Source organism: Psittacula echo, assembly GCF_963264785.1.
Source record: "Psittacula echo genome assembly, chromosome: Z".
Classification (NCBI taxonomy): Eukaryota; Metazoa; Chordata; class Aves; order Psittaciformes; family Psittacidae; genus Psittacula; species Psittacula echo.
Window position 1 is genome coordinate 84420625 of NC_137742.1, and position 22307 is coordinate 84442931.

The 22307-nt window shown below is 52.2% G+C and overlaps 2 protein-coding genes across 3 annotated transcripts; one reads left to right on the forward strand and one right to left on the reverse strand.

Moving 5' to 3' along the window:
• Nucleotides 1–688: 688 nt before the first annotated feature.
• Nucleotides 689–13831, forward strand: MATCAP1 (microtubule associated tyrosine carboxypeptidase 1; the record flags this gene model as incomplete). The annotated part of the gene is made up of 6 exons (XM_080638596.1): nt 689–1120; nt 5196–5339; nt 11502–11634; nt 12015–12320; nt 13148–13245; nt 13667–13831. The coding sequence occupies 6 exons, from the start codon at nt 689–691 to the stop codon at nt 13829–13831; spliced, it is 1278 nt and encodes a 425-aa protein (XP_080494722.1).
• Nucleotides 13832–15094: 1263 nt separating this feature from the next.
• On the reverse strand, nt 15095–20877 carry TMEM208 (transmembrane protein 208). Of its 2 annotated transcripts, XM_080637988.1 has the most exons (6): nt 20844–20877; nt 20672–20767; nt 20529–20588; nt 20282–20418; nt 16752–16836; nt 15095–15611 (listed from the first exon to the last, which is right to left on the reverse strand). In XM_080637988.1, exons 1-6 carry the CDS (start codon nt 20847–20849, stop codon nt 15474–15476), a joined length of 522 nt encoding a protein of 173 aa, XP_080494114.1. In that variant the 5' UTR covers nt 20850–20877; the 3' UTR covers nt 15095–15473. The 2 variants fall into 2 exon arrangements, with proteins under 2 accessions (XP_080494114.1, XP_080494115.1); XM_080637989.1 differs by lacking the exon at nt 20844–20877 and having other exon boundaries at nt 20282–20414; nt 20672–20709.
• Nucleotides 20878–22307: the final 1430 nt, after the last annotated feature.

A 22307-nucleotide genomic window follows, 5' to 3' on the forward strand; every position in this document is an offset into this window, starting at 1 on the left:
GCCTCCAAGAGCAGCTCTGCCAGCTGCGGCATGTAGTCAGGCGCCCTGGGCAAGACCAGCTCAGAATCAGCATATTGCCAAAATAATAAATATACTTTGCTTTCCGAGCCTGCTTGGTCCTTGCCCGGTGGGTGAGTGACACCAGCCAGCACCCAGCACTGAGCACTCGCTGGCACCCCAGGAGCTGGGGCTTTGGGAAGAGACATGTGCTTGGCAATGAAGCTGGGATTGGTGATGTGAGAGGACTGGCAGCATGATTGAGGTGACAAATGATTGGGGTTGGTGACATGACCAGGGTGATGATGCAACTTGGGCTGGTGACACAAAGAGGGTTGGTGACACAGCCCAGTTTGGTAACATAACCAAGGTAGGGGATGCATCTGGACTGGGGATGCAGGCTGAGCTGGGAATGCAGCCGGGATGGGGATACAGCTAGGATGCACTCCGAGGCCCCGTTACGGAGCGCAGCGCCACACGTCCCTCAGGCCTCCTTGTGCCGTGCCCCGCTCTTCACAATTCCGTTCCGCTGAGCCCGGGGCGGGGCCGGGCGGGCAGCAGCGCGGCGCCGAGCTCTTCGCAAGCGGTGCGCTCCTATTGGCTCTTTCTCTCAGGGCGCGGCGCCGATTGGCGGGCCGCTGCGCGTGCCCGGGGCGGCGGCGCGGACTGTGGCGGTGTCGCGCTGGAGGCCATGGTGCTGGACCCGGCGGCGACGGCGGGGCTGGGTGGCAGCACGGCACCCACCCTGGCCGCCCGCCATGGCCCGCCGCTCTGCTCCTGCCCGTCCCCGCCAACACCGCCACCTGCGCTCCGTTGCTTGCGGGGAACCCGGCGTCTGTCGGAAACCGGGGCCGTGATGCGGAGGAGCGAAGGCTCAGGGATGGGCGGGGGTCTGCGCGCCGCCGCGTCCCTGCCCCATATCGCGCGGGGTCGCGGGGAGGAGGGCGGCGGGCGGCGGAGTCCCTGCCTGCTCGTAGCGCTGCGGCCGTGCAATGTGGAGTCGGAGCGGGAGCGGTTCTTCCGCGCCAGCTTCGCGTATGACCCGCAGTTCGAGTACGCCGAGCCCGTGCCCGCCGCTGTACTGGATAAGTACGCGGCCGCTTCCGATCGCTTCGTGGCTCAGGTAAGGCGGGGACGACGCGGGGAGGTGCCCGCGGGGGACGAACGAGACGATGCTGGGCGGGAGGTGAAGGAGGAGGAGAAGGGACCGGACCCTGTTCCCCGCTTTCCTCCCGCCACGTGCCGTGAAGGTGTGGGTACCCTTCTTGTTGGGTGATGTCATAGGGATGGGTCACGTTGGGACCACTCATGGCTGGTCCATAATCCATGTGGCACTCGGCTGCCCGCCTTCCCTCCCGGCTCTCAACACCTCTGACATCCTGCCTGCATCGCCCTCAGTCCGTGATTTGTAAACGCCAAATTACAAGGCTGTCCGCGGTAACCGTGGTGGACGTACATGGTGCCGCCAGCACCAGCCTGGCTCGTGCTAATGGATGCACGGCGGTGGTTAGGAGCTGATGCTCCGTTAGGGGCGCTTCGCTGGTGTTTGGTTAGTGTTTTTATTTAACACTTGTTGCTGTAGAAGTAACAGCTGAGAAGCTGGAGCACATGGGTGACCACGTGGGAAATGGTCCTTATCTTGAAGGTTAAGTCTGGCTTGTTCTCTGGAAGTCCTCAAAGTTGCTGGTGGGGTGGCATCCTTACAGCATCACCAAATTTTGTCAGTAATGGTAACAGTTGATGTACACTCCACTTAAGGAGGCTGTTATTTTGCTTAACTGTACCTGTTGCTGATACACGACTGAAATAGTCCTGCCAGGCTCTTTGCTACAGGTAGTAGTAATGTGTGGATGTAGGGTGCAAACAGCACTGGGAACACACAGGTAGGAACGATCCTGGTGCTCTGCCTGCACACAAGCCTTTCATAGGTGCAGGCAGGGAATGGAACTGCTCCATCCCTTCACTCTGTGCTTGGAGCATACCCCAGAACCAATTCACTCCTCATACAGGGCATCTCACTTCTGCAAGAGCATCCTTTCCACCACACAGACCATTTTGGTTGCATATGTGGGAGCAGGTATAAAACCTCTTACCCTAAGTTCATTTTTGCACCCCAGAAGTGTTTTGTTTCCACCTCCAAGTTGGAGCTTACATCTGGTTTCAAATAACAACTGCTTCACCAATTTATTTATTGTGGTTTTTTGAGTATTTACTTATTTTTCCATTACTTCCCACATATCTGCCTGAATTATTATGCTGATGATTGAGGCTCTTCCTATAGCCAGCTTTCTAAGCACTTAGTATTTCCAATGCATCTTTCCTGGGTAAACTGGTGCCAGTGGTGCTGTGGCAGGGGAGATGCTCTCACCCCCATCAAGACCTTGGTGGCTTTTCAGTGTTTTCTTCCTGCATTTAAGTGCTTTTCACTCTCTTAGTAATACAGTAAAATGAGTTGTTTAGAGCTATTTCCCCACTTGCTTTATCTTTTTGACTTACAATGTAGTAAAAGATGAAGTTAAATGTTCCTAATCAGTATGAACAGTCTTATCCTGGATCCTGAAACCCTTTGCAAGAGATGTAAAGTGTTGAGTTTCTACCAGTGTTTTTCCAAGTTCTACACTGACAGTGCAATGGGACAGTTATGTCACTGTTCCTTTGCTTGTACCCTGCAGTGACCTCTTTCCAGTCTCTTTTATTTTGGGAAACCTTTTTCCTTGCCAGCTATTTTCTATAAAATGCCTTTATTAAAAAAAAAAAAACTGCATTAATTATGGAGCTTAAATAAATGAGACATTTTGCCAAGCCAGCATCCTTGGAGAAGAGGTCTGAGGACAACACAAGAGGGATGTGGAGTTGTTGAGCCCATCCAGAGAAGGCCATGGAGACGCTGCGAGGGCTGGAGCAGCTCTGCTCTGGAGACAGGCTGAGAGAGCTGGGCTGGTTCAGCCTGGAGAAGAGAAGGCTCCTTAAGGGGAGACCTTAGAGCAGCTGCAGTGCCCTAAAGGGGCTACAAGAAACTTGGAGAGGGAATTTTGACAAGGGCCTGTAGGGACAGGACAAGGGGGAATGGGTTTAGCCTGCCAGAGGGGAGATTGAGATGAGATCTTAGGCAGAAGTTCTTCCCTGTGAGGGTGCTGAGGCACTGGCACAGGTTGCCCAGAGAAGCTGTGGCTGCCCCATTGCTGGCAGTGTTCAAGGCCAGGTTGGATGGGGCTTGGCGCAACCTGGTCTAGTGGAAGGTGTCCCTGCCTGTGACTGGGGATTGGAACTGGATGAGCTTTAAGGGCCCTTCCAACCCAAACCATTCTATCATTCTGTGAAACCAACACCATCTCCCCGCTTCCAGCTTACTGTTCCACCACCTCCTCTACATGTGCCTTGTGGGGGGGGAGGGGGAGGGAGAAATAAACCAGGAGGATTTTTCTAGCCCCATGGTGGGGGATCATCCCCTGGAGATCACATCCCTGGTTTGTCATGGGATCATGAGCAGCACCAGCACAAAACTGGAGCTGGAGAATTTATGCCACTGCATATGATGGGTGCATCATTTTGGGCTGCCCGGGGGGATGCTCTGTGCCTCTCAGAATGCTGAACTTGAGATCTTAGGAATTTTGCTAGTCAGGACAAGCTGGAGTTCTTTGGTCATCCTACTCCTGGGCACCAGCTGTACTGGGTTTCACTTGGCTTGGTGCTTTAGGTCCCCCAGGAGGAGAGAGCAAGTTTCTGAGCAGAGGTGGGAGGAAGAAATGATCCTTCTTCTGCAGCTGTCAGCAGCAGGTACCTTGTGATGCTGCAAAAATCATCCTGAATATTCAGTGAATGAAATAAACCACCCAGATTAAAAAAAAACCAACAAAAACAACTGTAAAAACCTCAGCAACTCAAAAAACTGCACAACTTCTCACACAGTAAGTGATTGGAGAATAAAAACGAGCTGTGCAGAGAAGACTGTTCAGGGAAGGAAAATCAGGACCTTCTGGGGTGAAGGAGGCTGTTCATTAGATACAGACCATGAAGTCCCTCTAACAAGGTTTGGATGGTTTGAGTGCTGGAGGTGGTGCTGAGGGCCCATCTTCTGATCCTGGGTGATCTTAGAGATGAAGGAGGGGATGGGACCTCTTCTGAGAGCAAAGAGGGGTCAAAAACTGTGTAGACAAGGCCATTAGTGACATGGTTTAGTGATGGCTTTGGCAGTGCCGAGGAGCAGTTGGACTTGATGATTTTAAAGATCTTTTCCAATCTGGTTTATTCTATGACTTGAAGATTCTATGCTCAGCAGTAGGAAGGTAAACAGGCATCAGTCAGGAGCAGGAGCCTTGGCCTGGGAAGCTCAGCAGCAGCTCAGCCAGGTTTACAGATGCAATAAAACTGCTGGAAAAACTCCAGGAGTGGTTCAAAGTCATCGTCTGGTTTGGAATATGTATAAGTAGGATGGAGAAAGTCATTGCTTAAAAATGTCTACAATGAAAACTCCCTTCTGGGAAAGGAAATGTGCTGTTAAATGCTCTTATTTTATACACACTTCATAAATGTTAATGATAATAAAATAGCACGTGCTGCTTCTAACCAAGGTGAAAAAGCTGTTGGTGTGCAGCCCACTGGTTGTGCCCAGAACCTTGTCTGGAGAGGTGTAAGCAGTATTGCTGCTGAGCTTGCAGTCTAGCCCTTCAGTGAGAAATGATCTAATTGATTAACCTGATCTAGTTGAAGGTGTCCCTGTTCATTGCACAAGATTGGACTAGATGAGCTTTGAAGGTCTTTTCCAACCCAAACTGTTCTATGACTATAAAACTCTTGGAGTAAAAAGCAAGCTGGTAAGCTGGACCTCTTTGTGCAAGCGCTAGGATTGGAAAGGAGAACTGAAAGCAGAAAAGTTGAAGATAATCCTGGCTTTAACCTCCTGAGGCAGCGTGCTGTGACAATGCTCTTTCACTTCTGCTTTGCCCTGTTCCTACACCAGATGCTTGCAAGGGTGATAAAAAGCAGCAAGAATATCCTGTGGGTCATGCTGATTGTACTGAGTGTCCGTCTGTCCTGGTGGCCACCTACAACTGGCTCAGTCTCCTTGGATCTTTAGATACTGCAGAACCACTTCACAGTGGGGTTATGTCCGCTGGGTATTATTGCATGTGTGATTCTAAAATGTGTTTATAAACAGGAGAGTGTTTGCACTGATGTTTCCTTTCTTTGTGCAACAGGCAATCAGGATCATTCGTGCTGTCCTGGAGAAGTATGGGACCTACGAGAGCTTTGAAGTCGCCACAGGCGGGAGGCTGCTGAGCAAGTGCCAGATCTGGTCTGTGATCCGAAAGTACATGCAGAAGGAAGGCTGTGTGGGGGAGGTAATCTGTGTCCCTGCTTCATTGCTTGTAAAATACAAATACTTAGTTTCTGATAAAAAGGACTCATTAAGAAGAAATGTTTTGGGTACAAAGAGGAAATATGTCTTCTGTCATGGTGGCCTTTTCATATGTAGTATCCTTTCCATGTTGGCTGTGTTTGTTCTACCCTGGTGCTAGGACATGGGTGCTGGCTCCCCATCTATTTCCCATGATTTTTTCATTTTATCTCCCTTTTATGCTTGAGAAGTAGAGAGAGGAGCTGCTGCTTGTCTGCGTGGCCATGCAAGGAGCCATTTGCTGCTTGCATGAGGTATCAGTTACCATGAGGAAGTCATCTCCTGCAGTGGTATGGCAAACATCTTCAACAGCTGCCTTCACTGACATGGCCAGGCAAAGCCAGGGAAGAGATTTCCTGTGGGCTGTGCTGGATAATGGCACTTTGAAACTCCACACTTTGGTTTTAAGGCTGGGAAATACATGGGCACATTTGACAGTAGCCATGTGGGATGAAGCAAGGGGAGAAGTTCAGCATCTCTTCATCTGGTTTCCCAGTGACCCCAGCAGCATTCAGTGTGGGATGTTCTGCAGCTTTGGTTAAGGGGCATTTTGTCCCCCTTCTGCCAGCAAGGTGTGGGCAAAAAACTTCCACCATCCTGGATTCAAGTGCTGAGTATTTCTGAACCTGGCTTTGCTTTCTTTGGCTCCTGGTGCTCCCTTCAGCTGTTGGCCACAGGGCAGGAGCCCACACAGTGCTGGCTGGCATGGCGGTTTCCTCACCACTGCCTTGTGGCCAGGCTGTTCTTCCTAGCTCTGATTTTTCACCTCCATCTCCAAACAGGGTCATTCACAAGGATTTCCCTAAAGCACCAACTTGCTTGGTGCTACCCAGCATATTTCATGCAGGAGGGAGCAGTTCCTGAGGTCCCACCTGCCCAGGGGACATTCCTCTGCCAGCCTCCTTGGTTTGCCCTGATACTTCCTGGGGGTGGCCCTAGAATGTGGTTTGCGCATCTTGGTCTTCCTGAGCCTTTGCTTAGGACAGAAGGATTTCTGCAAATCTCTTCCTATAATGCCCCATCCCTGGCAGTGTTCAAGGCCAGGTTGGGTGGAGCTTGCAGCAACCTGCTCTAGTGGAAGGTGTCCCTGCCCGTGGCAGGGAATGGAACTGGATGAGCTTTAAGATCCCTTCCAACCCAAGCCATTCTGTGATTCTGTGATTCTAATTCAGCTGCCTTTTAGTACCTGGAACCAGTTCCAGTACCCAGCCTAGCAGCTGGCCAGTCTTACTTACAGATCTGCACTTATGACTTGCTTGTTGTGGTCTATCTATTGATTTTATTGACTAAATTCAGCTATTCCCCTCTTCTCCATTAGTCTAACCCAAGTTATGCTCTAGCTGGGCAGAAAAACATCTTTTTCCTTACATGTTGGTGTACAACTGGCTTCCAGCCCCGTGTAACTTTCCCTTTGCTCAAAGGAACACAGTGTTCAGTAATTACATTTGCACATCAACATGTGAGATCCATGGCTATTTTATTGAGAACTTTTGTAAGTGCTTTTAAAAACTTTAAAGCATTGATTCATTTATTGTTACCCATTAGGAATTTTGCTCAGTTGCTCTGAGGGAGGGAAGAGTTTTATGTGCTTTTGGTACAGCGATGTTGGCCAAGCTTGTTCCTTGTACTGGACAAAAACTTGCTGCAATTTCTGCATCACTGATGATTTAACACCCTGCTGGGAAGCGGGGTGGTTTCACATGTGTATTCCCCACTCCACACCCCTCTGTCTATGATTCTTGACTTCCACCTGCTGTGCCCCAGGCTGTTTGCTTCCCTGATGTGTACTAATTGTGCTGGCTTTCTTGAGATGAAAAACTCTAGCAGTGGCGGTTCTGTTAGCCCCAGACTGACCCACTGGTGTGCCAGCCACCTGCAGGCAGTGTGGCTGCACCGATGACACTCACTCATTGCAGGCAGCATGGCCACAATGGAGACATTCACTCACTGCAGGCAGCATGGCCGTATTGGTGACACTCACTCAATATAGGCGGCGTGGTTGGTCTGGTGACACTTACTCTCTGGTGAACACACTGCAGGCAGAGTGCACACACTGGTGACACTCGCTGCAGGCATAGTGGCAGCAGTGTGACACTAAATCACTCTAGGCAGCATGGCTGCACTGGTAACAGTCACTTGCTGCATGCAGCCTGGCTCCACTGGTGACACTCACTGCAGGCATTGTGGCCACATTGCTGACACTCATTCAGTACAGGCAGTGTGGCCGCACTGGTGACACTCACTGCGGGCAGCGTGGCCGCACTGGTGACACTCACGCACTGCAGGCACTGTGTCTGCACTGCTGACACTCACTTATTGCAGGCAGCATGGCTGCACTGGTGAGACTCACTCACTGCAGGCAGTGAAGCTGCACTGTTGATAGTCACTCTATGCAGACAGCGTGACTGCACTCGTGACATTCACTGCAGGCAGTGCGATTGCGCTCGTGACACTCACTGCAGGCAGTGTGGTTGCGCTTGTGACATTCACTGCAGGCAGAGTGGCTGCACTCATGAGATTCACTCACTCCTGGCAATTTAGCTGCACTGGTGACACTCACACACTGCAGGTGGCGTGGCTGCTCTAGTGACACTCACTCGTTGTAGGCAGTGTGGCCACACTGGTGATACTTGCTGCAGACTCCTTGGCTGCACTGGTGACACTCACTCATCACTGCAGGCAGTATGGCCAGGCTGGTGACACTTACTCACTCTAGGCAGTGTGCCTGCGCTCGTGACATTCACTCAACTTTGGACACTGTGGCTGCACTGGTGACGCACATTCACTGCAGGCAACATGGCTACACTGGTGACACTCAGTCACTGCATGTAGCAAGGCCACACTGGTGACGCTCGCTCCCTGCAGGAAGCTTGGCTGCACTTGTGACATTCACTCACTTCTGGCACTGTGGCTGCACTGGTGACACTCACTCAGTGCAGGCAGTGAGGCTGCCCTAGTGACAGTCACTCACTGCAGGCAGTCTGGCTGCAGTGCTGACACTCACTCACTGCAAGCAGTGTGGCTGCACTGGTTACACTCATTTGCTGCAGGCATCATGACAGGGCTGGTGACACTCACTCGCTGCAGGCAGTGTTCCCGCACTGGTGACATTCACTAACTTCAGACAGCATGGTTGGGCTGGTGACACTCATTTCAGGCAGCTGCCTTTTGTCCCCAGCGTCCATCAGTGAAGGCAGGATCCTGCTTACTAGCACTGCAGGCAGCATGCTCCTGGGTAAGTATTTGCACAATTATTAACTTGGCATCTTCAAAAGCTTCTTTATTGGGTCCAAGGTGCAGATCCTGAAGCTCTTCTGCTTTTCTCTGGCTCAGAACTGTTCTGGCACTGCTGGAGCTCAGAGGTCTCCATATGGATTTTGGGGAGCGAGCTGCCAGTTTGCAGCAGAGAAACCCCTGACCCCATTGGTAAGTGCTGTGTGGCAATCTCTGGGGTTGTGAAGTGTTGTTAGTTCAACAGTGGTAGCTGGCATCATCTTGGATCCCACCACAGGTGCCCCTCCACCTCCAAGCTGCTCAGTGATGGAGCTTTCCTGGCATGCAAGTTCCTGAGCAGTTCCAGGGAGTTGGGGTGAGGCAGGAACCTCTGCCGTGGTGCCATCAGCGGTCTTCCGTCTGGGAACAAGCTCTTTCTCCATTGCATCCCCAAAACCTGAGCAGAAGCTTCATGGACCATGAGGATGCGCTGGGGAACCTGCACAGCTCATGAGAGGTCACAAACATGGAGAGCTGCTGTTGCTGCTCCAGGGATAGGACTTTGGCTGAAGTCACAGACCCTGTTGTAACACCATCTGCAAAGCTGGGGGGTCCCAAGATAAGGCAAGTGTTGCTGCTCAGTGAGTGGATGGGTGGCTGCAGCTGGAGAAGGGCCTTGGGCTGTGTCACGGGAGTGTGCAAAGCTGTGGAGTGTCCCTTCCCATTGCTTCTGATGGCTGGCTCTGCATGTGGGGACTGTTGGCACCTCTGTTTAGTGAGAAAAATATATCACTTCATTGCCAAAAAAAGGGGAAAAGATAAAAGAACACAAGCCAGTACCTCAAAACGTCACCATAGGATCACAGAATGGTTTGGGTTGGAAAGGACCTTAAGATCATCCAATGCCACAGGCAGGGACACCTTCCACTAGACAAGGTTGCCCAAGGCTCCATCCAGCCTGGCCTTGAACATTGCCAGGGATGGGGCATTACAGAAAGAGATTTGCAGAAATCCCTTCTGTCCTAGGCAAAGGCTCAGGAGAACCAAAATGCCCAATCCACATTCAAGGCCAGGTTGGACAGGCCTTGAAGCAACCTGGTCTAGTGGAACGGGGTTGTAACTGGATGATCCTTGAGGTCCCTTCCAACCCAAACCAGGCTGGGATTCCATGATTCTTTGTTTAAAGGTTTAAAGTCTGTCCAGTGGCTCTCCCCTCCTGCATCCCAGGATTTCAGTCTCCACTAGTTGGCAGTTGGGATGGCCATGTCAGATATCCAGGGTTGTATTACCATCACACAGAGCTGACCTATGAGATGGGAATTGGTTAAAATCATACCAAAACCTGGCTCATTCCCACCTCCTTAGTTCTGCTTGTGGTGAAGCTGTAACCTTTCCTGCCTCTCATTGCTGACAACAGAAGCTGCTGCTGCTTCGAGAAGTCTTCTCCCCACCAAAAACTCCCATGAGAACTCATGAGGCTGGTCGTGATGATCTTGCTGGAAATGAACCTAGAGCATAAAACTAGTTTTACTCTGCATCAGTTCCCTGCCTCAGTTTATCTCAGGTCACCAAGGTCCATGGTGAAACATGGGAGAGGGCAGCAAAATTGCATCTTTACGTGTTTTGTCCTGCTTACTGTAGCAGAAACAGAGCTCAAGAGTACACACAACTCAGAAGTGAACTGGCAAGTCTTTTCTCAGAGATGGAGGGATTCTCCTTCATGCTGGTGTATTTTACTACAGCTAAGAAATTGCACTGTAAGCATTTGATACCAGTTTGTCTGCCTGGTGGTATGCTCTGTTCTGCTGCACTTCAGTTTTCATGAGCAGCTTGGCATAATAATAAATATAAGTTAAAGCAATCAATTCAGTCTCCTCTTGTTTTTGTTTTAAAATGCGAAGAATTGTCCTGTAGCAATGTGTGTGCACGTTTTCATTTTGAAAGATGTCAGCTGTGCAATAATAGATGGGGTTTAGAGTTAATGTGTATGTGGGGGATGAATTTTGCGATGAAATTGTTACGTCCTGAGCAAACCTCGAATGCGGGAGCTCCCGGGGCTGCCTCCTCTGCTGATGTGGCTTTCAGTTGCTGCAGGGCTGAAGTTGGATGATGAGAAAGTGCTGCTTGGCTGGCACATTACCTCCTGTTAACACAGAGCAGCAGTCTTGGCTCCATCACTTCCCAAAATAGTTGATATTTTCTTTGTAAAGATACTCACCAGTCCTTTGCATGCATTGCCTGTCCCTGCTGTGACTGCAGTGGGCACATGCAGATCCTTCTGCGAGGATGGGCTGGTGTGGATCTGTCATCAGTGCTCCAGTCGTGGAGCCTTGAAAGGGAGAATCCACGGGAGAATCCACAGGAGAGTCCATGAAAATGGAGCCAGAGCCTTGGTTCCCTTATGGGGTATTTACTGGGGGTCTAGAGGTTGGACCCACAACAAAGCAGGTGCTGTTGGTTGTTTCAGTGTCTGATTTTACTGCGCCATCCCACCACTAGTGGAGATGGAGGAGTGGGACCAGGCAGGTCTCAAGGATGGCCATCAGTGTGGACATAAAACTATGGGGAGCCCATAGGAATGAGCTGGGGGTGGGAAGGGGAATACTGGAGGCAGAGAGTTGCTGGAGGAGGCTGTAAAGAGATAAAGGAGTTATTTCATCCGTGTGTGGAATCATCTTTTTCCTCTCAGTGCCCTCCCTGCCTGCTCCTGCTGCCTGTGGTTTCTTTGAGGAGCTGCAGCACAAGCTGATGATGGTGCAGCAGTGCTGGACACATTGTCAGTGACTTTTTCTTATCATTCACCCCCCATCAGCTTCTGCTTAGAGCCAAGACCCCACTGAGCATCTCCTCCTCCTGCAGCAGTGCTGATGGAGGTTGCCTCTTTCTTCTGCAGGTGGTGGTGCAGCTCACTGATGACCTCCTGTCGCAGGCGGTGATGATGGTGGAGGACAGCCGGCCGACGCTGGCCATCAACCTGGCTGGGGCCCGGCAGCACTGGCTGGAGGGGATGCTGCGCCATGAGATCGGTCAGCAGTACAGTGACTGTGGGTGATGGGCAGAGCAGGGGCAATGCTGGAAGCATTCTCTGGCTGGTAATGGCCTTGGGGCTGTGGGGACTACAGACATGGTGGTACCCCCTGGGTCCTTGCAGGAGGCATCCTGGAGGCAGGTTTTGGAAGGGGGTGAGGCCACTGGGTCCTTCTCTGCATGAGGGGCCAGGGGGTGTCAAGCACCCACCCGTGTACCCATGTGCCTGCCCGGACTGCAGAGCAAGCTGATGTCCCATGGCAGCATCTCCAGCCAGGACTGGAGCCAGTACCCATGGATGTGACTTGGCAAAGGGTGTTGGGAGTTGAGATTTTGGGAGGCTGTGGCCACTGGTGCTCACTCCCACCCTCCTCCTCAGGCACCCACTACATCCGGGGGGTAAACAACACCCGCCAGCCCTGGCACAGCTCTGAGGGCCGCAAGCAGTACAGCCTGAAGCCTGCCAACCCCACGGAGGAAGGCTTGGCCAGCTTGCACAGCGTCCTCTTCCGCAAGCAGCCCTTCCTGTGGCGGGCAGCTCTGCTCTACTACACCATTGAGCGCGCCAGCCGCCTCTCCTTCTCCGCCCTCTTCCAGGACCTGGAGCAGTATGTCCAGGATGCTGGCATCCGGTGGGAATACTGCGTGCGGGCAAAGCGGGGCCAGACTGACACCTCGCAGCCAGGTAATGTTCGGGGGGGGGGGGGAGGGGGCAAAGCCTTTGGGATTTGAAAGGGATTTTATATTCTTTTTAGAAGAAAAAACAGTGGTGGGTTTGGTTTGCACCTGGGTGGGTTGGGAATTGCTGGTCCTGTGGCCATGGCACCATTGGAAAGGGTGGCTCTGCCCAACCCACATCACTCCCCGTTCCCATCAGGTGATTCCAGTCTGATGGGAGCGACTCACACAAGGAGGCAGCAGCCAAAAGAGAGATAAAATGAGCATTTCTGGACACAATTTAGATTCTTGCAGTGGATTGCCGTGAAAAAAAATAGTAAAGGTAAAAAACTGGTGAAAATTGGAATGGTAAAAAATGGAAAAATATGGTAAGGAGGAAGATGTAATGACAGCTTTTAGCATTTAAAGTTAGGACATATTTAAGGTTATTAAGCTTTCTTCTTGATGTTTTGTTTTGATGGGGGGGGTGGGCTTTAATGGCTGCTTTCTAGGGAATACAGACTGGAAGTGACACAAAGCTGACCTGGGGTAAAGTAATAAGGCAGGCAGGCTGCAAAGAAAAATCACAAATAATTGGGAGGAAAGGTGAAAATATCCCAGGGAGAGGTTTGGGGCTCTCACTGCTTCTGGCTACCTCCATGGTCACCAGCGCTGCTCCCCAGTGCTCAATCTTTGGGATCCAGCAATCCTGGCCTTGAACTAGAAACATCTGGTGCACTCATATCACCCCAGCCCAGTGCCATTGCTCTGGTTATAGTGGTCAGCAGGTGTTGGGGTGAGTGGAATTTGATGGGGTCCCAGGCTCCTGCTCCCTGGCCTCTCCTGCTTTTTCAGGCTGTTTCAGTAAGGACCAGGTCTACCTGGATGGGATTCTCCACATCCTGCGCCATCGGCAGACCATCAACTTCCCATTGCTGGCTGCACTTGGAAAGGTAACAGCCAAGGAGAAAGTGGGAAACACTGATCACAGAGTCTTGTCCCAGCCTATGGAGATGGGCTGAGAGCTGGGTGTGTTCAGCCTGGAGAAGGGAAGGCTCCTTAAGGGGAGACCTTAGAGCAGCTGCAGTGCCTAAAGGGACTCAAGAAACCTGGAAAGGGGCCTTGGACAAGGGCCTGTAGGGACAGGACAAGGGGGAATGGCTTTAACCTGACAGAGGGGAGATTGAGATGAGCTCTTAGGCAGAAGCTCTTCCCTGTGAGGGTGCTGAGTCCCTGGCACAGGGTGCCCAAAGCAGCTGTGGCTGCCCCATCCCTGGTGAGCTGCAGGGCTGGGACAGACACTTTTCTTGGCATGGTTTGGGATGGGGGGCGGGGGGGAGGGGGGGCTGACTCCGCCTCCCTGCTTCCCATCAGGTCTCCTATGAAGATGTGAATCGGCTGAAGAAATTTGGGGTATTGGAGAAGGCCCGCATCCCTCATTTCATGCAGGACCTGGAGCGGTACATGAAGCAGCTGGACCACATCGTCACCACCAACTGCCTGAATGAGGAGGAGCTGGAGCAGCTGCTGCCTGACTGAGGGGCAGCAAACCCCCAGAACCAGCACCCCAAGGGTGTAACTACTGGGATTTATGTGATATGTATTGGAACTGGAGCCTGGAGGAGCAGGCAGAGCCTGGGCCTCCCCCTGTGCCCAGACCACCACTGTGCATGTTCCGCTGTGTAGGGTAGCGCTGGTGTGGTTCGTGTTGATGTGTTGTGTCCCCCACACTGTCCCCTCTGCACTTGTGGGGATGGCTGTGTGGTTCCACATGGGTCTGGGGATCTGGAGAAGAGGGTTCAGAGGGAGCAAGGGCAATGCTGCAGCATGTGCTGGCACCCCAGATGAGGCTACGTGGCGCAGTTGTAGTGGTGGGGGGATGTCCTTAAGGTAAATTGGGTGCTCCCAGTAGAGTGGGGGGCACCTACTGAGGGCTTGGGTCTCTGGGCTGTGCTGGCAGGGAATAAGGGCTGGCCCATATCAACTGATCACCCTATGCATGCATTTCCCCTCCCAGTTCCTTCCCTCATACAGCAGGAAGGACTTTAACCTCTCCAAATCCCTGCTCTCCACCACAGGTATTTGCCCACCATTAACCATCGCCTTGCAGCCACTGCCTAGCTCTGAAGACTCAGGGTGGGCATTGGACTTGTTAGGAAAAAGCATGTAATAAAACTGGTGTCATGGAAACACTGTGTGGACAAAAGGTCATGGGGAGCACTGAAGGCCAGGCTGCATGCAGGCAAAGCTGCATGGCCCCAAACTGCTGTGTCAGCAGCTGAATGGGTTCACCAGAGTACATAAAACAAGTGGGCAGGGACATGAATAAACCACAGCAGGCAAAAGCAGAAGCTGCCCCTGCACTGCTCCTGGTCTCTAACATATGATCTCTACTGCAGTTGTGCCACCCATAAGAGGGCCTTTTTAGAAAACAAAAAAACCCCACAGATTTGGTTTTAGCTTCTTGTCACCTTTCATCCCACTGAGCTCCTGCAAAGCGAGCCCAGGCTACTTTGTGGCTCCAGGAAGCCCAGGCTCAACTGCAAAAGCTCCTGGCTTGACTACAAGCCCAGCTCACGGCACCTCCAGCTGCCTCACACTTCAGGTCTGGCAGGGGAGCTGTAGCCCCTCTGCAAGGTGCAGATGCTGTGGCAGCACACAGCAAGCTTGGGAAGAGATAAGATCACTTGTACTGGAAGGGATTTTGCTTCCCTCTGGTCAGATCTCCAGTATCACACTGGTGTTTTTAACAGCTCCCCCCTGTTTGAACACACTGCCAGCATGGTCAGTTAGACTCTGCTCTTTAATGTACTATTTCTTTCAACGTTGCCATCCCCAACCTCAAACGCGATGCAGCGCTGCTTTAAGAAGGTCCTGCCACACACCCCAGCACCACCCCCCTCATCATCCCGAGGAGTAAGGCCTCAACTGGCAATAAGAACCAACCAAGGGAAGACTCTTGGTGCTAAGAACCAACCAAGGGAAGACTCTTGTGGTGCTAAGAACCAACCAAGGGAAGACTCTTTTGGTGCTAAGAACCAAGGGAAGACTCTTGCAGCCTTTCTAGCAGAAATGGCAGCAATGACAGAGGGCAGCGTAGCTACTACGGTGGTTTGGGTTGCATCCCTGATGAAATAACAGCATGGAGATGAGAAAGGGTTAATCTTTCTCCCCAGCAGGGCTAGAAGCGCTTCATCTGGCGGCGTTCTTGGCGGCGTTGCTTCTTCTCGTTTGGTTCCTGACCGGCAGGTGAAGACTCAGCTGTAAACCAGGGCCCCAGGATGTTCACCCACAGCAGGTAGAGAGCACGCCCCGGAGCCTGCAACACACACATGGCACAAACTCGGTCACACTGGGGCTGCTCCCCCTGAGGAAGACAAAGGAGTTGGAATATCCCTCCATGCTGGATCACAGGATGCATGGAAATCAAAGGCAGGCATCCAGTATACACGGCCTGATTTCATATGGTTAAAGAACTTGCATACATATCCAGCGCTTAACATTCATGTATGGAAAGCCCAGCATCAGGTCCGAATTAGCTCCATCTGCTCCAACATTCTGCCTCTCCCTCCTTCAGAAAACACACACATTTCTCTGAATTAAACAAATGTTACCCAGATGGTCTCCAGGGGATAGTCCGGGTCTAGGCTGCCCTCTGCCAAACTACTTAGAAATATGTGAGTACGGACTGAAAAGAGATAAGCTTTCTAAGATTCACTGGTACAGGTTGCCCAGAGAAGCTATGGCTGCCCCATCCCTGGCAGTGTTCAAGGCCAGGTTGGATGGGGCTTGGAGCAACCTGCTCTAGCGGAAGGTGTCTCTGCCTGTGGTAGGGGGTTGGAACTGGATGAGCTTTAAGGGCCCTTCCAACCCAAACCATCCCATGATTCTATGATAAGATTGCCTTACGTACCATTGTGGGATACAGTCGAGCAAATCTGGGATTTTTTAACTAACTGGAGATTTTTCTGATCTTCTGCAAAAGCAGTTTTAGCTACAGGCACATGACAAATGTGTCAGGAGTAGAAAGAGTCTGGTGCGTTAAGGGGAAATCAAAGCCTACAGCATTTTATCTACCAAGCAACTCAGTGTCCAGCAGTTCCCAGCCTCAGACTGTGCTGGTGAATGACTGACAAAACCAAACAAGAAGAAACACAGTCTGTTTGTCACAGTCACAAAAAGGCTCTACACACAAAGATGGCTTTGGTTCGCCTAATGTTTCTTATTGCCCTTTTCACAGGACCAGAGAGGAAGGCCAGGGCCAGCAATATCCAGAAGGATCAGGACTTCTTTCCCTTGTACGGCCTCATTTTTAACAAGATGTGACAGGGAGATTAAAAAGTTTATCAGAAAACAGTTTTGGCCTGAAACAGGACACTGAAATGAAATGGATAAATAATGTCCCCAGTCTTGAAGGCATGGACAATGCAGAGCGACAAGGACAACCATAGGGGCTTACCAAGAGCCAGAAGTACCAGAGGTAGAGAGAGAAGCAGCTCAGCACTTGAACTATGGCTGTCAGCAGGATCACATCCTTGAGGTGCCTGAGGGAAGAAAAGCAAAACATGAACCTTCCATTCCAGGCCCTGCTGCATACACCAGCTCCTCTGGCACCAGAGCCTGTCTGCACTGCCTCCCGGGAGCAGCTCTGCCTGCCCACTGCGGCTCTGCTTGGCCACACGGGGTAATCTAGAAGAATCAGAGCACTAAACAACAAAAATAAATGGATCTGATGAGTTAAAGAGCCAGGCTTCCTATGAAAAGGGACATTGAGAAGGCTGAGGAATGCAGAGGGGTGGAAATCAGCAACAAAACCACTTCCCCCGCAGCATGCAGCACCAGCCAGTGCCTGCTGATTTGACACACATTATGGCATGAAGCTGAGCTGCTCACGGCTGGCTGCACTGAAGGGAAATATGCATCTTCCCCATGCCACTTCACAGACACTCAGAGTTACCAAAGGGCTAGGTGCTGCATGGACAAGCACATCACAGCCTGCGTGGTAAGCTAGAGCAAGATGGCTCCCTCTCCCCTCCTGCTTATCCGACCCTGGGATCTTCCACACCAGCCTGAGGCAGAGCCAAGAGCAGCTAAGGAGGGGAACAAGCTGCCCACACTTCAACTACTGCTCTCAGGACACCTGACACCTGGAGAGGTGAGCAGGTATTAGTTTCTTCAACAGGAGTCATGGGACGTGTCATGGAGGGTTAGAAAACACCAACTCTTTCACTCCCATTAAATCATTATCTGCCAGAGCAAGAAACGCTTGAGCCAGATCCGAGAATGGGGTCAACAAGACAAAGGCAAAGTAATCAAATAGCTTGTCTCATTCTGGGCAGCACAGCAAAGTGACCACAAACAGCTGGCTCAGACTGGGACACCATCATCAGCTCAAGATGCTGCAGAATCCACCATCAACAGCTCCATGACCAGACACTGAGGTGTGGAAATCTCGTGCCTCACCAGAGGACACAGGGGTGATGGCAGAGCTCCCACAGAACCAGCTCTCCTAGAGACCAACAAGGTTGCCTTCCTCAATTCCAGAGCAATACAAAAATCTGCTTCAGTTACAGACAGCAGCAGGCAAACCCCACCAAACCCACAGCGTTCCAGAAGCAGCTCCAAAAGAGGACGAGTTCATCTGCTGCAGCACGCTCAGCCGAGAGGCAGGGAAACATCCCCTGCATTCTGGAAGTAACCATTAGCCTGGGGTAGTTCCACCATCCCCAAAGTGTCAATTTAGAGCTCACAAACAGACAGTCAACAGGAGGAGCACTGAGTGTTTGTAAACACTTTGTGCTGATGTACCAGCAGGGTTAAACTCTCAGGGCTAAGGGCTCTGCACAGGTACAAAGGCACAGGGTAAGGATGGGAACTTGAGCTGTACAGCTTTTGTTTTGAGAGCTCAGCCTCCCCTGTGCTTTGCACAGCCTGTGCCTTGGACAAGCATCAATTCATTCCAATGTGTTATAAAACTCACCCCAACAGTGTGTTGGTCAGGCAGAAAAACCTCAGCACCGCAGTACTTGTCACCTTTTCACAGCAGGTAACGGGATCCATTGCCAACTCCTGTCAGTCATTTCCCTTGGCACCACCATCACACATCTGCATGGGGCAGGTATCAGGGCACCCACCCTGCCTTGGTGCATTACACATCTCCCAAAGGCACTTCCCTCAACCAGGATACCCTGGATGACACCAAACGTCTGTATTGTCCTTATTCAACTGTCCCACAGTGCCATTCACAAAAAAGGTATCCAAAACATAGAATCCCAAACTGATGTGGGTTGGAAGGGACCTTAAAGCTCATCCAATTTCAATCCCCTGCCATGCGCAGCGACACCTTCCACTAGACCAGGCTGAGCCAGAACAGTGTAAAATGGGAGAAAAATGCTCAGCTGACCATCAGGAAAGAGAAATCACTATATGTGCATAAAGCACCCAGCTTACAAGTCACACTAGAAATAACTCTCTCTTCCTGGCCGCCTTGTTCCTTGGCTCTTATACCAGGCATCCAAGTCTCTCTGGCTGCAGGTAGCTAATCTACTATTCCACTAACAAAACTAGAGATGAGAGCTCATTCTGTACAGACAGCAAGTTCTGTGCTGCACAAGCAGGTCTGCCTCCTGGTAACACCTGCTGGCTGCAGGAACAAAACTCATGTTAAAAAAACCAGAAGTGTATTACTCAATAGATGGCCCTTCCAGCATGAGAGCACTTCATGTGATGCAGCAGGCCCAGCTAGAAGCACCCTTGAAAAAGCCTGCCAGCGAGATGACAGAGGTAAACCTGAAATCATAAGCCAGCGATGTGGGAGGGAAGGGGACAAGGACTCCAGGTACCTCGCTCAGCACACACTTAAGAACCCCAGCAGGTGGGCCAGCAGATGGAGGCTGAGGGCAAGGAGACAGAGAGCAAAGCTATGTGTCCACAACTGCCTGGCAATTTCCTGTAACTAGTTTGAGGGAAACTGTTAGAAAACATGTAAATCTAGAAGCTGTTTCTGCTGCTTCAGTACTGTTATCTCCTTATTTTATGTAATAGAGCTCTTCAGGAATTGCCATTGTGTGTTGTCTGACCAAGCGTTAGAGCACTGCAAAGAACACTGGACATGCAAACACTTGCTGCTGTCTGCAGACACATGAGGCATTCACAAGCACAGGGAGAAGAAAAGACTGAGGAGAGAAGCTGGTAAAGGCCATGTTGGACGGGGCTTGGATCAACCTGCTCTAGTGGAAGGTGTCCCTCCCTGTGGCACAGGGCTGAAACTGGATGAGCTTTAAGGACCCTTCCAACCCAAACCACTCTGGTTCTATGATTCTAAGATAGAGAGGAGGTCTGCTAGTGTGTAGAACAGTTCTAGATGCAGCTAGGATGGGGTAACTAGCAGCCTTTCTGCTCTGTTGAGCACTACCTGCAGAGCTGGTTTAAGAAGGAACGTATGTGTCTGTGTGTTGCAGAAGCATGCACAGTATCAGCACTGTTTCTGCACTGAAAGATGGCTGTAAGCAGCTCCAGCTGAACCATTTGGTATCTCTTAACTGCGTGCCTCAACCCTTCAGACAGTGACTGTTCTAGGCTGACATACCCATACAGCAGCTGGTGACTAGTGCACGCCAGGCAAAGCATTCAGATAATGAGGGAGAAGTTCTTCACTGTGAGGGTGGTGGGGCACTGGAACTGGCTGCCCAGAGAACTGGCAAATGCTCAATCCCTGGCAGTGTTCAAGGCCAGGTTGGAGGAACCTGGTCTAGTGAAAGGTGTCCCTGCCTGTGGCAGGGGGTTGGAACTGGGTGACCTTTAGGGCCTTTCCAACACAAACCAGTCTGTGATTCTATGATTCTCAGATGAAACAACTCCAGCTCCTCTCACACCTGTGGGCAAGCTGAGGTAGGAGCAAAGGCTTGGGCTCTCCCCCAGGTCTCTCCTGGCTCTGTGAACACGCTCAGGCAGCAGGTCCTGCTCACCTGGGCTTGTGTGGACACTCACTCTGCCATCCCCTGCTCCATATTCAGGTCAATTCCCCCGTCGGCAAGGCTGCCATCATCTGTGAAAGACGGCTTTGCCATGGAGCTCATGGACCGGTAGCTTGTGCCGTACACCACGCAGCTGAAGATGAAGGCTACCTGCAGCAAGGGAACAGCCGTCAGCCGCCAGAGCCGCCACCTTCCCGAGGCACAGCGGGGAAAGGCCGCGGCTCTCCCCAGGGGCAGGCCGCGGAGCCGTCGCAGCTCACCCATGTCCAAGCGGAGGCGGAGGGGTAGAACATGACCAAGTTCACCACGGCGTAAAGAGCCTGCGGAGAGAGTATGGCCCGGGTCAGCTCAGCTCAGCTCAGCACAGCACGGCACAGCCCTTCCCGCCCGCCCGGGCACTCACAGAGGCCGCCAGGATGATGCGGAGGTAGAAGCGCAGCGTCTCCCGGTTCTCCTCGAAGATCTGCTTCTTGCCTTTGGTGCCTGCCTTTCCCTTGGGCTGCGGAACCAAGAGAGGCCAAGGTCAGCGGCCTTCCTGGACCCCCGTATCCCCGCGCCCCGGCCCCGCCACTCACCGCCATTGCCGCGCCGGCTCCGCGCTCCGCTTCCGGACCCGCCGGGAGGGACCCGGAAATGGCGGCACGGGCAGTCCGTGGGACTTGGGCCGCGCGCTTCTCCCCGTGCCCTCCCTGGGGCGCGGGTTCTCCGCTTGCCAGCCCCAACACACACCGGGGCTGTGCAGACACGGGGTTAGATGCCCCACTTCCCTCCCCCCTCCGTTCCCATCACCGGCTCTCGAGACCCGCAGCACCCACCCGTGTCAGGGCCCTGCTCCCTCAGGAGCTCTGCTGACTCCGGGAGGTGGTGGGCTGCATGGAGGGGCTGCAGAGCCCTGCGGGGCAGCGGCCTCCCGCACCCTGCCCTCACCAGCCTCGGCTCCCCAGTAACAGCCTTTGTATGGCAGGGATGCTGCTCTCCAAGCTTCAAACGCACCACTGGCCTGTTTGCAGGAGCTGAGACTGTTCAAGTTGCTCCCTGCAGCACACCTAAGCCTTCCTGGGCTGGAACCAGCCTTACCTGTAGCCCGATTGCCACTTTCCTGGTAACAGTCCTTCTTTGGCAGGGCTGAGGTTAAGGCTGGATTTGTCCTTAAAGGTCTTTTCCAACCTGGTTGATTCTATGATTCTTCAAGTGAGGAATGGTGACAGGACTCCATGCTTGCACCTTATCACCAGGAACCTGCCAGCCCTCCAGCCTTCATGCCTGGTGCTGCAGCTCCCACACCACCATCCTGCTCTTGCCTGCTTTGATCCTTTTCGTAGGATCCCAGACTGATTTGGGCTGGAAGGGACCTTAAGACCATCCAGTTCCAACCCCTTGCCACTGGCAGGGACACCTTCCACTAGACCAGGTTGCTCCAAGGCCTGTCCAGCCTGGCCTTGAACACTGCCAGCAATGGGGCAGCCACAGCTTCTCTGGGCAACCTGTGCCAGGGCCCCACCACCCTCACAGGGAAGAACTTCTTCCTTATATCCAACCTAAATCTCAGCTGTTTCAGCTTAAATCTATCACCCCTTGTCCTATCACTACAGTCCTTAATGAAGAGTCCCTCCCCAGCACCCTTGTAGGCCCCCTTCAGATACTGGAAGGCTGCTATGAGGTCTCCACGCAGCTTCTCTTCTCCAGGCTGAACAGCCCCAACTTTCTCAGCCTGTCTTCATACGGGAGGTGCTCCAGTCCCCTGATCATCCTCGTGGCCCTCCTCTGGACTTGCTCCAACAGTTCCATGTCCTTTTTATGCTGAGGACACCAGAACTGCACACAGTGCTCCAAGTGGGGTCTCACAAGAGCAGAGCAGAGGGGCAAGATTACCAGGATCACTTTTTGCAGAAGCCCTACCCCAAACCTTTGGCAAGAACACAGCTGTGAGTTCTCCACAAGTGTTTATTGTCCCAGTACATGGGGAGCAGAGGCACGGCCAAGCCATGGTGCCCTGCAGCAGCCATTGTGACAGCAGCACCCCTGGAGAAGCTGTAGGC

What these genes read in the sequence shown, in the direction of transcription:
- TMEM208 (XM_080637988.1), bottom strand. An exon ending in GCATCATCCTGGCGGCCTCT is followed by an intron (nt 20,589 to 20,671) that starts GTGAGTGCCCGG and finishes CTCTCTCCGCAG; the next exon opens with GCTCTTTACGCCGTGGTGAA. An exon ending in CCGCCTCCGCTTGGACATGG is followed by an intron (nt 20,419 to 20,528) that starts GTGAGCTGCGAC and finishes CCCTTGCTGCAG; the next exon opens with GTAGCCTTCATCTTCAGCTG.